The sequence below is a fragment of the Lytechinus variegatus genome, chromosome 6 (assembly GCF_018143015.1).
Source record: "Lytechinus variegatus isolate NC3 chromosome 6, Lvar_3.0, whole genome shotgun sequence".
In the NCBI taxonomy this organism is placed as follows: domain Eukaryota; kingdom Metazoa; phylum Echinodermata; class Echinoidea; order Temnopleuroida; family Toxopneustidae; genus Lytechinus; species Lytechinus variegatus.
In genome coordinates, this window is record NC_054745.1 from 46,080,279 (window position 1) to 46,100,845 (window position 20,567).

Consider the following 20,567-nt stretch of genomic DNA (forward strand, 5'->3'; position numbering starts at 1 on the left):
ATTTATGCTTTTAAAATAAATCCACTACCTGGGTAAATTTTGATTAATTTTGACTAGTTTTCTAAATATCCTTTTAAAGCTTAAGATCTACTTGAAACTTGATAAAAATTTCAAAATCAATATTGGCCAACTTATTGTGGCTTTTTAGCCATGCTTTCACTACATGATTAGTTGGGATTAGCTTTTCAAAGAAATTAAAATAAAACTCGACATGAACATTCCAACCATTAAAAGCAAGCAAAGTTCTGAATAGTGGAATGAATATTGAAAGTGTAATGATGTAATCTTCTGGTGCAACTTGAAGCTTTAATATTTGGACTTAAAACCAACCACAAGTCTTGAATGAAGTGCAATGATACTGTATGAGAAGCCTGTATAGCCCATGCTTTTGTACCATAGTACAATTGAAATCACATTTGTAAATTTGAGCTTATTTTCCTCTCAGTGGACTATTTAAAACTTTTTTTTTAAATTCTCTATTGTTTTCTTCTGTGCCATGGCATTAGTGGAATATGGACAGTCACAAAACTGTAGATGCATAACCAGTGATTATGACTGGTTGTGCTTGTAATACTAGAATTATCAATAATTCTACAATTTACTTATGCTAATGATTTATTACCGTACTCTATGTTGGGTATTTACTCATATAACTTTATGTACATGAGCAGATGATTGTTAGATCAGATTTATACTGTATTACACACATGCATGTTCGATGAAAGAAAAATTTATTCATTGCAGGCAGATTTTGATATATGTGTATATCAAGTAAAAAAATTACAATCTCTATTTCGATAAGAGATTGACAAATTTGTTATATACATGTATGGGCCCTGTCAACAAAGAGATACAATTGATCTGGTCATCTTAAGCTATATGAAAATCCAACAATGTCATAATTTTTTCTCCAGGAAATTTGCATGATGTTTTTTGTAAACAAAGAGAAGCACATTGAATTTTATAGAAAACATGAATGTATTATTATACATGTACATTACATCTATAAAATAAATATTTTGAACAAACATGCATTTTAGATGTTGGCTTTCCATATTTGTGATTGATTGGATCAATCACATCTCTTTGTAAGATGGGGATTTGGATGTGTATTATAAAACAAATAATGTATAATCATTTTAAACATTCACATGACACTTACAGATACAGACTCTTGGTACATCATATTTAAAGATGTTTTTCCAAATATCTTTATGATCGGTACCACAACTTGAAGTTGTGTATTAAATCCTTGATATATACTTTATCAAGACTAGCCAACATTATAGTAGTTTATTAAAGGCCTCTCATTGTGTAATTGATCAAATTCATTTAATGCTTCAGCATTGCTTTGATATAAAACTAATCATTGTATAGAAAATTGTATGTAATAAGGAAACCAGAGAATACAGAACATATATACAATAAAGAGAGAGGAGAGAGAGTTATGAGCGTTGACTTGAATACATAAAAGAGAGGGGGTGTTTCATAAAGTGTGTTGACTTAACATGATGCTTAAATGACGATGTGTATGCAACTCACAATCTTAATGATTAATAAGCAGTAGTCTGCATCCTCTTGATCTTACCAATGCTGTCATGCCTTTTATATCGTATGCAATTCAGCATTTAAGTGCAATTCTAAGTCATACTTAAATATTTGTGAAACACCCCAGGCCTACATAACGTTAATGTCTGTGATGAATTACTAAGAACTGCTGTGATTGGTGCATGAAACAATGATCTTGATTTTTTAGCAAATGACATTTAACAATTTATTACAGACCTTTCAATTACAAAACATGGAAGAATCTAGAAAGAGAGAAAGGGAATATGAGGGGGGGGGGTGGTAGTAATATAGTTGTCATCTATGGATAAATATGTCATAATTTAATGGTCTTTCTTGTGATCAGTCTCATATTACTCTGTAATGCAGTAACATAAAAATATGAATACATCAAAAATACTTATATGTTTTTTTTAAATAGAAAACACAAGTACATGTATGGTAGATGATTATTGCTGCACATGAACTGAATCTATTTATTTTGCCTGTAGTAGTAATAGCTTAATCAGTTTGCTTCATAGTATATCATTAATCTTATTTCTATCCAATTTTTCTTTTTTTCTTTATTTTTTTTTTATATATTTCATATTGGCGGCGTGCATGGCATCACACTTGACTGCCCTCCATACTATCCATGGTTATAACTCTATGGGATTTGGCTGCTCCCTGTTCAGTGCCTTGAATGCATTAGCAGTGAATGTGCCTGATCACACCACACTACCACATACAGGACCAGCGAATTCTGTATCATCTATTCCCGTACCCACCCAAACCAAGGCTAAAGACAAGGTATGTCTCATTTCCACTATTCAAAGACACTCTGCCTTTTAATATGTTTAATAGAGAACAATTATTTGCTGACCACATGATTGTGAAAGGTAATAGAAATGAATTGGGAGATTCCAGTGAGAAATTCTTTGGCTAAGCCTATTTAGCTTTGGGCAAGTGCCAGGCCAGGGAAAGGTAAGATAAATGTATTATCTCTTGGGGGCCATATTTCTCGTGAATTCTGTAATCTGATTGGTCGATTTGTTTGTGAGACAAACCGTATTACTTATTTTACTGCGTCATAAAGGACAATGAAACCAGTTGAATTCATATAAAAGAAGAATAATAACGGATCGAAGAAAGTTTGAAGAAGATTGAATAAATAATATAGGAAAGTTATGAACATTTGAATATTGAGATCACTAATTCTATGTAGATCCTCCCTTTGGTAATGCAACCAAGATTTTTGATGTGACACATGTACAACTCATATTTCACCTCAATTTTCTCTCTCTTTGTTAGTCATATCATTAAAATAAACAAAAAGAAAGAGAAGTTTTGCGATTCAGGTCAAAATGTCAAGAGAGTTGTGACATCATAAATCTTAGTCATATTGCCATTGGGAGGATCTCCATAGTGATCTCAATATTAAAATTCTATTAACTTTCTTTTTTCTTAACCAATTAAAATCCAACTCTCGTTGATCGTTTTCTTTGGCAAAAATAAGCTGCTGAAAACTGCTTATCTAAAACAGCCAATGGAGTAAATTAGAGAGTCAAAAGGGGCCTAAGCTTTCGATACTAGCAGAATCTTCGTCGGAGGCAAAATGACCATTCGTCATTTTGCCTCCGACGAAGATTCAGCTAGGCTCAAAAGCTTAGGCCCCTTTTGACTCTCTGATCGTATTCTTTGAATTATTGCTTTCACAAAAGCTTACGCTCTTGAAGAGTTACATTCTCCTTTACTCTTTGTAAAACGCCTCTAGGCAAGAAGACGAACAGCTACATCAGAGGAACTATTAGGATTCAAAGGTTCATCTGACTTCACTCCTGACCCTGCTGTAGGTGTGGTCATTGAATCTGATGAAACATCATCATCAACAGATACCGCTTCAATAGATTCATCTCAGGTTCTACCATCAAGTCATATACCAATCAGAAAAGATGGCAGGTAAAAATAGCTTATCAAGTTAATACTCAGTTTATTAGTGATGGTCCTCAATATAAACCATGCTATATTGAGGGTCTACCATCAAGTCATACCAATCAGAAAAGATGGCAGGTAAAAATAGTTTATCAACTAATACTCAGTTTATTAGTGATGGTCCTCAATATAAACCATGCTATGGTGAGGGTCTACCATCAAGTCATATACCAATCAGAAAAGATGGCAGGTAAAAATAGTTTATCAACTAATACTCAGTTTATTAGTGATGGTCCTCAATATAAACCATGCTATGGTGAGGGTCTACCATCAAGTCATATACCAATCAGAAAAGATGGCAGGTAAAAATAGTTTATCAAGTTAATACTCAGTTTATTAGTGATGGTCCTCAATATAAACCATGCTATGGTGAGGGTCTACCATCAAGTCATATACCAATCAGAAAAGATGGCAGGTAAAAATAGTTTATCAAGTTAATACTCAGTTTATTAGTGATGGTCCTCAATATAAACCATGCTATGTCTACTATCAATTAAAAAAAATGGCAGGTAGAAAAAGCTTATCAACTTAATCAGTTTTTTAGTTGTTAGCATGGTGAGGGTCTACTCTTTAGTCATACACCGATTAGATAATACGAACTAATTAGGATAAATCTTTTTTTTTTAAGAAGAGAGAGTGAAAAAAAAAATCAGTTTTAGGTGTAGTCTTTGACGCACATAAAATGTCAAACAAAGCCGTGTATATCAGTCGTTGGAAAACTTTGGAGATAAAGACAAATTTGTCAGACAAGTGTAAGCCCCTTCCCCTGCAAAACAATTGTGGTATTGCATTATTGGGTCAATGAAAAAATGATACACCAATCAAAACATGATGGATAAAACTATGTATTTAAAGCCTGAAGTAAAACCAATAGTTGGTTTACAAATTCTTCTCCCTATAGCCTACTAGTCAGAAATATGTCAACCTTGGCTGCATTGAATCATATATTGTGAACTCTGTTCAAACTCTGGTCTAGAATTGTGGTTTAATATGGATAGCCAATTTGCTAACAGTACAGGTTCCATTTATAAGCTCATCTCTTACTCAGATTAATTATTGAATTAATTTTCTTTGCCACTGTTAGAGCTCACTGAACATAAAGGAACACAAAATGTTAACAAAATTCTATCATTTGCTTCTCATAATTTTAGCACAGAGTTAGACAATGGGCTAAGTTGAACTTGACTTGAGAATACAGACATTTATGTTTGAAAAGCCCAGTAGAAAACACTATTCTATTTCAAAAAATGAAGTGTAATATTGTTTTATGTATATTACAATTGAATTTTCCCCACAAGTATTCATGTACCAATTTAATTGTTCTTCCCCTCTTACAAGTTACAGTAATCATCTTTAGATTTCCAAAATGTTCAGGTAGCAATAAGAAATAATCTGATTATAATTCTCTTTGCCAAAGTTAGGGATAGCAATGATCATGATTGATATGAATGTATTTATCATTGGTATAGATGGGACTTTTAACACACTCCTTTTTATATTTCTATTTAGAATAGAGAAGCTTTCTCCTGCTCTTAGAAGGAAGAATATAACACAACTTCAAGCTTTATCTAACCCTAGCTCTGTGTAAGTAACAATGAAAGTATTCCTCTCATATACATCCAAATATCTTGCTGACAATTAGTGAGGAAACTTTTTTTTTATTGCAATCATGAAATTTAATTTGGTGCCTACAGATATTGGTTCACAATAAGATCAGATTTATCTGACAGGACTGAAAATAATTGGGCTTCTGATTTTAGAACATATCACCATTAATTAAATTATATACCGCTTTAGCACAACTCAACTACAAGTACATGTATGTAAGTGTATGCAATTATGAATGTTACATTTATCTTTTGACAGGATAACGGTGAAAACAAGACTAGAGAGATTAAAACAGTAATGTAATTCTCTTCTCATCATGGTTGACTTCATGGATTGATTCACTCAATGTTGTAACATAAAGCATGATGCCTTATTTATTTTCCTGAAAATCAGCCAGTTTCTTAGATTATTTATTCATTATTAGTGTTTTAGGGTACCCTGGTTTCCTCACAAAGTCTGAAATCATTTTAATGTGTGTTGTGTTATTGTTTACAATACTTTTATTGTGATAGATTGATAATAACATGGCGCTGCGGCACGGCATATGACAGCTATTTTCACTGGCGCTGAATATATGTATGTACACTCGCTCAAATCATTGCATACATAGTGTACTAGTAGCAGTAATGTCCATGATTGTTGAACGGTTTTACTTCAGGTGAATGAGAGATAGCGTTTCACAATGTTTTACCTTGGTGTAGAATAGTAGTATCAGCACAGGTTTAGTTTTTAGAGAGAAAAAGAGGAAAAAAAGGTAGAAAATTCTTAAATTCATCAAGTTTATATTGACCAGTCCCTAACCCAGTGCAAAATAGCTTTTCATACCCTGAAATTTTAAAGGAAACAGCTTTAGAAGTCAGTCGTTAATCATGTACCAGAGCTGGCGATGGAAGTACTGAGACAATCAACCATCGTGATGACATCATTGATCTTGCTTGGAAGAGTCTTTTGCCAGCATGATAAGAATCCACCGTAAAATCAGTGTATGGCAGGTGCTCAGTCCTAAATAAAGGGTGCAAATTAGCAAATTTGATATTGTCGCATTCGTTGGTTGCCGATATCTATGTGCATAGCATCTGGGTCGTCACTCTAAATGGGATTCTGATCTGCTCCATTCTCTGCACAAATGAGATGAAAACTTGGTAAAACGGATAGATAATTTCACAGATAGGATGCTTAGAAGATTAGGTGGTTGATAAGGGATAGGTCCAACCATATACCATTATCCTAAAGTTTTCCGAGAGGCCAAAAACAATTGAAAATCAAATTGTTCCAAAAAAAGAATATTATAAATGTACTGTTGAAAGTCTATAATGTCATATTGCTCTATGCCTAGTTAGCTTGTTATTCATAGTGCAAATAATGTATTAAAACTGAGATATGACAATACCCTTGGCTCAGTTGTTATCTATAGCTGTGGTTTTCCTTTTAATTGTAGACACCATATTGGTATCATATAATAGGGGATCCATGGACATTAAATTATTTCATGCCTTTATCCCATCCACCTTCATTAAATATCTTTTGTCATATGATATATTCCAGGGAGTTCATTCATCATGTTAATATTGAAAACCATTGGCCACTTTCAGGTATGTTTGGGGGAGCCACATTATTCCTTCTCCAGTCCCAAATTGCCCATTACATTTTCTGTGAACTCCCTTTTTGTTTCCTTTTATATCCCCTTTCGGTTCAGCTGATTCTCTTTGTAATTTGTGAATGACTTGACATATGACTTGGTAACTCACGTGGGGACCTTTTTTGTAGATGATTTAGCACCTAAGAATACGTTCCAGTCGTGTGTAAAGTTGTGCTGAACTTTATGAATTACATTTATGAAAGACCCATCTGATTGTGGTTTATATTTCAGTGTAAAATTTGTTTGTTTCAGAGATCATACTCCAGACCATACACCTCCTGGATCACCTCCTCCTTCTAGAACTGGTAATGTCTTCTCAAGGCTGGCTCAAACCAATTCACCAGCTCAGTCTCAGAAAGATAGGTAAGCACTCCAACGATCTCAAACAAATTCACCTGCTCAGACTCAGAAAGATAAGTAAGCACTCCAACTATCTCAAACCAATTCACCTGCTCAGACTCAGAAAGATAAGTAAGCTCTCCAACGATCTCAAACAAATTCACCTGCTCAGACTCAGAAGAAAGATAAATAAGCGCTCCAGCTATCTCAAACCAATTCACCTGCTCAGACTCAGAAAGATAGGTAAGCACTCCAACTATCTCAAACAAATTCACCTGCTCAGACTCAGAAAGATAAGTACGCACTCCAACGATCTCAAACAAATTCACCTGCTCAGTCTCAAAAAGATAAGTAAGCACTCCAACGATCTCAGACAAATTCACCTGCTCAGACTCAGAAGAAAGATAAGTAAGCTCTCCAACGATCTCAAACCAATTCACCTGCTCAGTCTCAAAAAGATAAGTAAAGCACTCCAACGATCTCAAACCAATTCACCTGCTCAGTCTCAGAAAGATAAGTAAGCACTCCAACGATCTCAAACAAATTCACCTGCTCAGACTCAGAAAGATAAGTAAGCACTCCAACTATCTCAAACCAATTCACCTGCTCAGACTCAGAAAGATAAGTAAGCACTCCAACGATCTCAAACAAATTCACCTGCTCAGTCTCAGAAAGATAAGTAAGCACTCCAACGATCTCAAACAAATTCACCTGCTCAGACTCAGAAAGATAAGTAAGCACTCCAACTATCTCAAACCAATTCACCTGCTCAGACTCAGAAAGATAAGTAAGCACTCCAACGATCTCAAACAAATTCACCTGCTCAGTCTCAGAAAGATAAGTAAGCACTCCAACGATCTCAAACAAATTCACCTGCTCAGACTCAGAAAGATAAGTAAGCACTCCAACGATCTCAAACCAATTCACCTGCTCAGTCTCAGAAAGATAGGTAAGCACTCCTGTCTCAAACTTGAGCATAGACTTAGGAACATAAATGAAGGTTGACAGAAAAACTTTCTCAAGCACTTTGTTCAATAAAATGCAATTGTTTTTATAATTTCTTGATGTTTTGTAATTTTGTCTATTTTTTATGGATGTGTGTTTTGTTTTGTGAAGAATCTGTCATTTCATTTCAGTGAATTCTCACTATGTGGTGTGCCATCTAGCGATCTGGCCAAATGTTTAACTTCGCAGTCTTCACCGTGCAGGAAGTGCACAGTGCTAGTGTACTGTAATGTGAATGTGACGTTTCAAAATGAAATCGATTTGGTAAAAGCAGAGAAAGTATTCACCGAAAACAGTCACTATTTCGCAAAGAAATATGCGAAAAATTGAGCTGCATCAGCCAGAGCAGCGTCATTACATCCATGACTAGTGCACAGATGATGCCTTTTTCCAATGAGCCATTGCAAAATTTGGCCTGTCCACTGTAACCGCTAGATGGCGCACTGAATCCACTGAATTGTACGATGGTACGATTGTACGATGGCTTAATGAATGTAATATTGAATGTTTTATTAAACAGAGGTTCAATCATTCCTGTGATTAATAAACCTACTACTCCACGTGCTCCATTAGTGTGTTCATACACAGCTGAAGGTCATAATAAAGCAGTCTTATCAGTTCAAGCCACAGAAGAACTACTATTCAGTGGATCTAAAGGTAATTCTTTCAACTACATTGCTTTAATCCATACAGCTACATAGCTTTCATTCAGAGTCCAATTTTTTATTGCTCCTCAAAATAGCAACAACCATTAACCATATGGTTCAGGAAGCAACCTCAATAGGTCTTTGACCTCTGTTGCTTTCCCCTCATTCTAGATATATTTTATTAATTTCTCTTTTATTCTTTATTGTATTTTGTATATTTTTTTTCTGATATTTTGTGATTATCTACTGTAATTATGTTTTTGACATCTTTCATGTACGAATGTGGAAATCTTTTGCTCTGTACCTTTGTTAGATCGGAGTGTGAAGATCTGGAAGCTGGAGACTGGGAAAGAGATTGCTACTCTTGGTGGTCATACTAATAATGTAGGTGTTGTGAGGTATTGTGAGAAACTCAAGCTTGTATTTAGTGTATCTACTGCATTCATACGAATATGGGATATCAGAGATACAACTAAATGTGTTACTACACTAAGGTGAGTTATCTCTTTATTCATCTCTTCCTTCCTCTTTTTTATCCTCATTCCTCCTCATCCTTTTCTTTCTCTCTTGTCTCTTCTTCTCACTCCTCATTCTTCTCATCTCTTTTTCTTCATCCTCTTCTGATTTTTTTTTCTCCTTTTCTGCTTTCCCCTGTACTTCTTAGTATCCTCCTCCTCTTCCAACCCTTTTTCATTTTTTTCCCTCTATCTTTTTTTCTTCCTTTCAATCATTTAAAGATTTGCTTGGATTGAATAGATTGTCTACAATTATTGTTTTGGATTGAATAGATTGTCTACAATCATTGTTTTGGATTGAATAGATTGTCTACAATCATTGTTTTGATTGAATCTCTTTTTGTTTTGAATAGATTGTCTACAATTATTGTTCTGATTGAATCTCTTTTTGTATTGAATAGATTGTCTACAATCATTGTTTTGATTGAATCTCTTTTTGTATTGAATAGATTGTCTACAATTATTGTTCTGATTGAATCTCTTTTTGTATTGAATAGATTGTCTACAATCATTGTTCTGATTGAATCTCTTTTTGTATTGAATAGATTGTCTACAATCATTGTTCTGATTGAATCTATTTTTGGATTGAATAGATTGTCTACAATCATTGTTCTGATTGAATCTCTTTTTGTATTGAATAGATTGTCTACAATCATTGTTCTGACTGAATCTCTTTTTGGATTGAATAGATTCTCTACAATCATTGTTTTGATTGAATCTCGTTTTGTATTGAATAGATTGTCTACAATCATTGTTCTGAATGAATCTCTTTTTGTATTGAATAGATTGTCTACAATCATTGTTCTGATTGAATCTCTTTTTTGTATTGAATAGATTGTCTACAATCAATTATTGTTTTGATCTCTTTGTTTCAGTTCATCTGGAATGCAGCTTGATAAGACTGCTGGTAGTAGCTCATCTAGAACAGTTACACTACCACAAGGAGAGACACAGATCAATGATATAGCTATCAATCAAAATGGAACTAGACTATATTCAGCTGCTGGTAATATAGTAAGAGTATGGGATCTTAACAGGTAAGTTTTCCTCAGATAGGATGTATAATCATAGTATAAAATGATCAAGCAGCCTTAGATCAAGGATAATTTTCAATAGGAAACATGTTTATATGACAGTACTAATAAATATTAAAATTGACCTAATAAAGGCCAGTTGAAGGGGCATTTAGGCATATTACTTTGAATGAATACAAGCAGGAGGATGGAGCTTTGAAGGGATTTAACCCTAAATAGACTGGGCTATTTCGACGCCTAATAAGACTGGGGGGGGCTGATTCAGCCCCCCCCTTATGATCTCGGCCGTTGATCGCGCGATCGCGACGAAAATTGGCACACGCATTACCCATGGCATTATCTACAAAACTATAACATCAAATTCGGCAAAAAATCTCATATCTCATTAATTATGCTAATTTATGCGTAAAATCATAAGTTTGCTCTAATTAATAAAACAATGCCCCTGAAATGCTAATTTTTGTTTCACATACTCTAGATAGGCATCTGATCAAATTGATTTTAAAAAAATTTCAAAATCAAATTTATTTTCTTATGTATTCTATTGTTTTCTAAATTTCTTATGTATTTCTTTGTTTTTCGACTTTTTGTTTTTTATTGTTTTTTCAATGGAAATTGTCGGGGACTTTATTTTGACCATAAACAAGATAAAATCAATTGATTTTAAGCAGTAAAAGGAAAAATAATGAAACATTTATGAATTTTGGCTAAGAACACTATTTGCATTGGATTTGTACACAAATTCACGTTTTTGAGTAATTTTGGGTCTGCATGCACTTACGAAATGTTGCGTAATTTTGGAACCGCGTACCCGGGCGTCACAATTTTGGTCTCAAAAGTTGCGCGAGACTTGAAAGTAAAAAGTCAGCGAGCGACGCGGTCAAAAAATTTTGCGCAGCGGATTTATCGCGAAAAATGTCGAGGGGGGGGCTGAATCAGCCCCCCCCCCAGTCTTTTTAGGGTTAAAGGAAAGAGAAATGGGAAAGCAGAGTTAATGTGATGTAAGTCTGTATATCAATTGACAGACTTCATATACCAAGAGAGATACATGTATGGTGTTTCATTCAAACAATCTTCAGTCAATATGTAGGATATTATGAGTTCTGTTTTCCATACTTTTTAATGTACCCAATATGCATTGAAGAATGAAAGCTTGCTGATATATTAGTCTGTATTCTCAAGTTAAATTTGAGTTACACATGGTCTAACTCTGTGCTGAAAAATAGTAAAGAAAATGATTTAAATGATTCCCAGACAGTTATTAATGAATTGAATATCTACCAGATTGGTAACACAGTCATACCATAACTTAAGCCTATCTAGGCCGGGGGGGGGGGGCCCTCAACCAATCACGCAATGTTTTCGCCACTCGAAATTTTTTGTCCGCGCAACTCGCTGACTTTTTACTTTCAAGTCTTGCGCAACTTTTGAGACCAACTTTGCATCACCCGGGTACGTGGTTCCGAAATTACGCAACATTATGTAAGTGCATGTCAGACCGAAAATTGCTCAAAAACGTTATTTTGTGTTTGAAGTCAATGCAAATTGTGCTTTCAACCAAAATTCATAAATGTATCATTATTTTTAGTTTTGCTGGTCTAAATGTATTTATTTCATGCTTTTTAATGATCACAGAAGAGTCCCCAACAAATTTCATTGAAAAAGCAATGAAAAACAAAAGGTCAAAAAACAGAGAAATACATAAGAAATTGCAAAAACAATATAATACATAACAAAATAATTTGATATCAAAATTTTTTTCATGTAAACTTGCTAAGAACACCACAAAGAGTTTCTATACCAAAAGTTAGTACATTTAGATCTTTATTTAGGGAGTTAGAGGAAAAAGTATGATTTCACATACTGATTGCGCATAAATTAGCATAATCACTTAATAGAGATTCGCATGAAATAAATTACTATATAATCTTGTAGATTATGTCCCTGGGAGCCCCCCCCCTGGCCATATGAACTCCCAAAATACCCCAGCCTAGATAGGGTTAAGACAAGAGTTCAAATGAAACCTGAAGTCAGAATCTTGGCCATTGTGATTTATATATCTTTACTATATATCTTTCATGTCGGCTGCATTGTGAGCCTTATTCAAACCTTGTATTATCTATTCAAACATATTCTTGAATGCACAGGCCTGCTGTATTATATGTTCATTGATACATTTTGATTTTATCATCATTCTTTTGTAGCTTTCAGTCAATGTGTAAGTTATTTGGTGGACCTTCTGCAGCAGTAATGTGTCTGGATGTAAAGACTACACCTGAGTATGATCAAGTCTTTGCTGGATCCAAAGATCATTATGTCAAGGTATGGACTCTTCACAGATGAACTCGGCTTTCATACTGTCAACATTTATTTTATGTTGATTGTCAAATTGGAAAAAATCATTTTCTTATTAATGTTCATACATAAAACAATAGTTATTGATATGATATTACTCAAATTTATTTCAATTGTGTACAAATCCAATGCAAATACAGTTTTTTAGCCAAAATTCATAAATGTATCATTATTTGTCCTTTTACTGATTGAAATCAATTATTTCCATCCTATTTATGGTCCAAATAATGCAAACATTTGTGGTTGTTTTCTGAGCTGTATCAAGCTATAGAATGTGCCTCAAAAGACTTTGATGTGTTAGAGCTTCTCAAAAAGAGTTTGATGTGTTGTTTATTTTAGATGTTTGAGGTGGAGCCAGCTGCATCTGGTTGTCTGACATCATCATTCAACTTTGATCCTCCTCATTATGATGGTATCCAATCAATGGCTATCAAGGGGAATTCACTATTCAGTGGTTCAAGGGATGCATGTATTAAGAAATGGGACTTGGAACAAAAACAACTTACAAAGGTACGTATCATATAATAGTTAGCTAACTTACAAAGGTACGTATCATATAATGTTAGCTAACTTACAAAGGTACGTATCATTTCATGTTAGGGTATACACTTTGATTGGCTATCAGGCTTTTGAAATGTAATGTAAAATCAAATGATAAATCCGTCCATGTAAAGTTCTGTTGACTGATTGGTAGGCAATTGATTTGGCTGCTATATGGATTAATGGGGAGGCAAATCTTGAAAGAAATAAATGTATTAACAACATTAGATCTTATCTTCAACTGCAAGGTCTAATGTATTTAAAACATAAGATCTTATCTTCAACAGGCAATGTCTAATGTATTTACAACATTAAATCTTATCTTCAACAGGCAATGTCTAATGTATTTACAACATTAAATCTTATCTTTAACAGGCAATGTCTAATGTATTTACAACATTAAATCTTATCTTCAACAGGCAATGTCTAATGTATTTACAACATTAGATCTTATCTTCAACAGGCAATGTCTCATGTATTTACAACATTAGATCTTATCTTCAACAGACAATGTCTCATGTATTTACAACATAAGATCTTATCTTCAACAGGCAATGTCTAATGTATTTACAACATTAAATCTTATCTTCAACAGGCAATGTCTAATGCATTTAAAACATTAAATCTTATCTTCATCAGGCAATGTCTAATGCATTTAAAACATAAGATCTTATCTTCAACAGGCAATGTCTAATGTATTTACAACATTAAATCTTATCTTCAACAGGCAATGTCTAATGCATTTAAAACATTAAATCTTATCTTCAACAGGCAATGTCTAATGCATTTAAAACATTAAATCTTATCTTCAACAGGCAATGTCTAATGTATTTACAACATTAGATCTTATCTTCAACAGGCAATGTCTAATGCATTTAAAACATTAAATCTTATCTTCAACAGGCAATGTCTAATGCATTTAAAACATAAGATCTTATCTTCAACAGGCAATGTCTAATGTATTTAAAACATTAAATCTTATCTTCAACAGGCAAGGTCTAATGCATTTACAACATTAAATCTTATCTTCAACAGGCAATGTCTAATGTATTTACAACATTAAATCTTATCTTCAACAGGCAATGTCTAATGTATTTACAACATTAAATCTTATCTTCAACAGGCAATGTCTAATGCATTTACAACATTAAATCTTATCTTCAACAGGCAATGTCTAATGTATTTACAACATTAAATCTTATCTTCAACAGGCAATGTCTAATGTATTTAAAACATTAAATCTTATCTTCAACAGGCAATGTCTAATGTATTTACAACATTAAATCTTATCTTCAACAGGCAATGTCTAATGTATTTACAACATTAAATCTTATCTTCAACAGGCAATGTCTAATGTATTTACAACATTAAATCTTATCTTCAACAGGCAATGTCTAACATATTTACAACATTAGATCTTATCTTCAACAGGCAATGTCTAATGTATTTACAACATTAAATCTTATCTTCAACAGGCAATGTCTAACATATTTACAACATTAGATCTTATCTTCAACAGGCAATGTCTAATGTATTTACAACATTAAATCTTATCTTCAACAGGCAATGTCTAATGTATTTACAACATTAGATCTTATCTTCAACAGGCAATGTCTCATGTATTTACAACATTAGATCTTATCTTCAACAGACAATGTCTCATGTATTTAAAACATAAGATCTTATCTTCAACAGGCAATGTCTAATGTATATACAACATTAAATCTTATCTTCAACAGGCAATGTCTAATGCATTTAAAACATAAGATCTTATCTTCAACAGGCAATGTCTAATGTATTTACAACATTAAATCTTATCTTTAACAGGCAATGTCTAATGCATTTAAAACATTAAATCTTATCTTCAACAGGCAATGTCTAATGCATTTAAAACATTAAATCTTATCTTCAACAGGCAAGGTCTAATGCATTTACAACATTAAATCTTATCTTCAACAGGCAATGTCTAATGCATTTACAACATTAAATCTTATCAACAGGCAATGTCTAATGCATTTAAAACATTAAATCTTATCTTTAACAGGCAATGTCTAATGTATTTAAAACATTAAATCTTATCTTCAACAGGCAAGGTCTAATGCATTTACAACATTAAATCTTATCTTCAACAGGCAATGTCTAATGCATTTAAAACATAAGATCTTATCTTCAACAGGCAATGTCTAATGTATTTAAAACATTAAATCTTACCTTCAACAGGCAAGGTCTAATGCATTTACAACATTAAATCTTATCTTCAACAGGCAATGTCTAATGCATTTAAAACATAAGATCTTATCTTCAACAGGCAATGTCTAATGCATTTACAACATTAAATCTTATCTTCAACAGGCAATGTCTAATGTATTTAAAACATTAAATCTTATCAACAGGCAATGTCTAATGCATTTAAAACATTAAATCTTATCTTCAACAGGCAATGTCTAATGTATTTAAAACATAAGATCTTATCTTCAACAGGCAATGTCTCATGTATTTACAACATTAAATCTTATCTTCAACAGGCAATGTCTAATGCATTTACAACATTAAATCTTATCAACAGGCAATGTCTAATGCATTTAAAACATTAAATCTTATCTTTAACAGGCAATGTCTAATGTATTTAAAACATTAAATCTTATCTTCAACAGGCAATGTCTCATGTATTTACAACATTAAATCTTATCTTCAACAGGCAATGTCTAATGTATTTACAACATTAAATCTTATCTTCAACAGGCAATGTCTAATGTATTTACAACATTAAATCTTATCTTCAACAGGCAATGTCTAACATATTTACAACATTAGATCTTATCTTCAACAGGCAATGTCTAATGTATTTACAACATTAAATCTTATCTTCAACAGGCAATGTCTAACATATTTACAACATTAGATCTTATCTTCAACAGGCAATGTCTAATGTATTTACAACATTAAATCTTATCTTCAACAGGCAATGTCTAATGTATTTACAACATTAGATCTTATCTTCAACAGGCAATGTCTCATGTATTTACAACATTAGATCTTATCTTCAACAGACAATGTCTCATGTATTTAAAACATAAGATCTTATCTTCAACAGGCAATGTCTAATGTATATACAACATTAAATCTTATCTTCAACAGGCAATGTCTCATGTATTTACAACTTTAAATCTTATCTTCAACAGGCAATGTCTAATGCTCATAAAGACTGGATATGTGCCTTAGACTTCTTACCAAGTTACAACTGTCTGTTAAGTGGCTGTAGAGGGGGCTATTTAAAGCTGTGGAATATCGAGACGTGTACCCCTGTGGGAGAGATGAAAGCTCATACTAGTCCTATCAACTCCATAGCAACCAACTCAACACATGTCTTCACTGCTTCAAGGTGATTTTGTTTGTCCAATCAAATGATTACCCCTGGTCATGTGACCACTACTGAATCCTCCATATTACAAACGATTAAAGATTTCAGATTTCCAGTAACAATATGAACGTCTGACTCAAGCCACAATTTAAAATCTTTAAAAGCCACTTGGGTAGTGTTTTTCGTCAATTTTTTTTCCTGATAAGTTTTCAGATCTGACAACTTCTCTTGATTTTAATTAACTAAAAAGCACTGTCACTGTGGCAATTGTTTGATAAAACAGATTTTGCCAGATCAAATTTCTGACAATTCCTTTCATGAAACACTCTAATTGTTATGTACCTCTGTCAAAGCTTTCAAAAATCTTCTAAAAACTTTGCTATTTAACTCTTAGCTCTTTATGCACCTTGAGCACTCTACAGAGTGGATTTGGCGCTTTACAAGTCTCATTATTATTATTATTATTGTTATTATGTGTCCGACTTTGTTTGGATTTTACAGCCCCCGAAATGTTCTCAAACCTTCAAATCATATCAGTTAAACATAGATTCAGCTTATGTTTGGGCCTTGATGAATTTACTTAAAATTGCATATTGATTTCTTTAACATGGAACAGAATAAACTTGGCATTCAGGATCACAATAGCAATAGTGTTAACATGATGCATGCCATAATTGTATCATGATTTTAATCAATAGTATCTCTCCAGAGAAATCAAATGGACATCACCCAAATCCTGCCAAGTTTTGTTATCTGTATTGTAGATACTGTATAGTGCTAATATGAGTGATGTATAACATATTTGTACATTTGATGTGCATATTTTATGCGTTTGGTATGCTATAAGGCTTGTGTTTAAGAAAAAGTTGCATAAATGTCTTTACTTTCTGTTTTGTGTATACTGTTTTAGATTACTGCTTGTTATCCATTATAATAGTTGTCATTCCTCTTTTTATATTATCTTCTTTTTGTCAACTCCCATATCATAATTCATTTTTACATGATGTGTATTCAAGTATTAACCCTGATAAGACTGGGGGGGGGGGCCTTTGACGTTTTTTACAATAAATCCACTGCGCAAGTCTTGTGCAACTTTTGAGATAAAAATTGCTACTCCCGGATATGTGGTTACAAGATTACGCAACATTTCGTAAGTGCATGCATACGCCAAATTGCTCAAAAATGTGAATTTGTGTATAAATGCAATGCAAATACTGTTTTTAGCCAAAATTCATAAATGTATTATTTTCTTTTTACTGATTGAAATCAATTAATTTCATCATGTTTAAGGTCAAAATAAAGTCCCCGAAAATTTCCATTGAAAAAAAAACAACAATTGAAAAATAGAGATATACATAAGAAATTTAGAAAAGAATAAAATGCATAAGAAAATAAATGTGATTTTGAATTTTTTTTAAAAGTAAATTTGATAAGATTCCTATTAAGAGTCTGTGAACCAAAATCACAATTTTAGAGGCATTCTTTAGTTAGAGCAAACATTTGAATTTATCCATAAAATAGCATGACTAATTAGCAGTGAGACTTTTCGCAGAATTTTGATCTTATTGTTTTGTAGAATATGCCATGGGAAATACACTGTCAATTTTCATGGTGAATGCATGATCGAAGGCCGAGATCATAAGGGGCACTTCTTGCATCTTCTTAGGTGTCAAAATAGCCCAGTCTATTTAGGGTTAAAGTTGTGTACTGTCTGTTTACTAGGCTTTTTCTATGTATTTCTTTGTGCGCTTAATACTTGTCTGTATACGTATTGTTATCACATTTCTTTGTACTTGTCTGTATGTATATGTATTATATCATTTCATTTGTGTTTTTTCTCTCCCTCCTATCTTTATTTAATTGTTCATGCTTTGCATAAATTCCATCATCTGACTACTCACTTTGTCACCTGACTACTCACTTTGTCACCTGACTTCTCCCTTTGTCACCAGACTTCTCACTTTGTCACCTGACTTCTCACTTTGTCACCTGACTTCTCATTTTGTCACCTGACTTCTCACTTTGTCACCTGACTTCTCACTTTGTCACCTGACTACTCACTTTGTCACCTGACTTCTCACTTTGTCACCTGACTTCTCACTTTGTCACCTGACTACTCACTTTGTCACCTGACTTCTCACTTTGTCACCTCACTTAACACTTTGTCTTCTGACTACTCATTTTGTCACCTAACTACTCGCTTTGTCACCTGACTAATCTCTTTGTCACTTCCCTACTCACTTTGTCACCTGACTACTCATTTTGTCATCCGATAACTCACTTTGTCATTTGACTACTCACTTTGTCACCTGACTACTCATTTTGTCATCTGATAACTCACTTTGTCACCTGACTACTCTCTTTGTCACCTGACTACTCATTTTGTCACTTCACTACTCAATTTGTCACCTGACTACTCATTTTGTCATCCGATAACTCACTTTGTCACCTGACTACTCACTTTGTCACCTGACTACTCCCTTTGTCACCTGACTTCTCACTTTGTCATTTGACTACTCACTTTGTCACCTGACTACTCACTTTGTCATCCGATAACTTACTTTGTCACCTGACTACTCATTTTATAACTTGACTACTCACCTTTTCACCTGACTATTCACTTTGTCACCTGACTACTCATTTTGTCATCCGATAACTCACTTTGTCACCTGACTACTCACTTTGTCATCCGATAACTCACTTTGTCACCTGACTACTCACTTTGTCATCCGATAACTCACTTTGTCACCTGACTACTCACTTTGCAACTTGACTACTCACCTTTTCACCTGACTATTCACTTTGTCACCTGACTTAATACTTTGTCTTCTGACTACTCATTTTGTCACCTTACTACTCGCTTTGTTACCTGACTAATCACTTTGTCACTTCACTACTCACTTTGTCACCTGATTACTCATTTTATCATCCGATAACTCACTTTGTCATTTGACTACTCACTTTGTTACCTGACTTATCTCTGTCACCTGACATCTCATCATTATCATCTTATTAACATATCATGAAATCAAATTCCTGAGTCTAATTTCATTGCTCCATTATTCTGTTCACTTATTGAATGATTTCGTCCACGTTAACATCTGCTATGTGAAATCAAGAGAAATGTTTTTTTGATGTCTGCACTTCTTAAATCTTTTTTATTGCATAATGCATGTTGAAATACATAAATCTGCACTTCTTAAATATGTAATTCTTGCTTGCTTGCTTTATGATTCATCAATATGTTTGCTTTATCTCTCTCTCTCTATTGCTTTGAAAATTCCCATATCCCATCTATCCCTGCATGCTTTGCACTGTCTACTGCTCTCGTGTGTTCACCTGATCTATGTTGGCTGGCTGGCATGCCTCCCGTTGTTATGGAAACAGTGACATGATCAAATTATGGAGAAAGTCTGAAAACACAAGACTATCAAGTTTATAGCACGCTGAACTGGTTTATAGTGTGGTCTCAATAGTTAGATCTCTGCATATATTTTGGGTAAGAATGCTGTAATGTCTTATTAATACTGGTACAAATAGTTAGCAAATAATCACCATTTATGAAGGTGATGGTCAAACTATCATTTATACACAAGCTGAATATAACCATCTTTACAATGCAAATGGATCAATATCAATCTCTTCCCAATAGTGTTTGTTTGTTTTACTTCCCCCCAAATGATAGTTTAGATAGTGACCTCTGTAACCCAAAATTTAACTCGGGTCATTCCTGCTCAAATACATACAATGAGCTAAGTTCATTTATCACAGGAACTTTGAACTTGGGCTACATGTTTTTCATTCCTACATGATTTGCAGAATACCTATTATATTAACTAACACCTTTTTGTGCTAACACGGTTTTAGGAATACCACCCCAGGTCATAAAAAATTGTAGTAATATCAAGTATGAAAACTAAATGTCATTGCAGTATTGTCAATTTTCTGCTCTACACTTGTATGAAATACAGTTTTGGAGTGCAAAAC

General features: G+C 33.5%; 1 protein-coding gene across 6 annotated transcripts in view; it reads left to right on the top strand.

Moving 5' to 3' along the window:
- Positions 1-20,567, top strand: part of LOC121417538 (kinesin-like protein KIF21A) — a 61,551-nt gene that overhangs the window by 38,652 nt on the left and 2,332 nt on the right. For 3 of the 6 annotated variants that reach the window (XR_005970375.1, XR_005970376.1, XR_005970379.1), the window contains 12 exons: positions 2,241-2,355; positions 3,320-3,504; positions 5,047-5,121; positions 5,404-5,439; positions 7,037-7,147; positions 8,649-8,785; positions 9,089-9,269; positions 10,166-10,327; positions 12,529-12,646; positions 13,019-13,189; positions 16,402-16,601; positions 19,968-20,079. Coding sequence is in view for 1 of the 6 variants with exons in the window: in XM_041611264.1 (XP_041467198.1) it covers positions 2,241-2,355; positions 3,320-3,504; positions 5,047-5,121; positions 5,404-5,439; positions 7,037-7,147; positions 8,649-8,785; positions 9,089-9,269; positions 10,166-10,327; positions 12,529-12,646; positions 13,019-13,189; positions 16,402-16,601 (1,491 nt within the window). In the remaining 5 variants the exon portion in view is untranslated. The remainder of the gene's footprint in view (positions 1-2,240; positions 2,356-3,319; positions 3,505-5,046; positions 5,122-5,403; positions 5,440-7,036; positions 7,148-8,648; positions 8,786-9,088; positions 9,270-10,165; positions 10,328-12,528; positions 12,647-13,018; positions 13,190-16,401; positions 16,602-19,967; positions 20,080-20,567) is intronic. The other 3 variants (XR_005970377.1, XM_041611264.1, XR_005970378.1) reach the window with 3 other exon arrangements.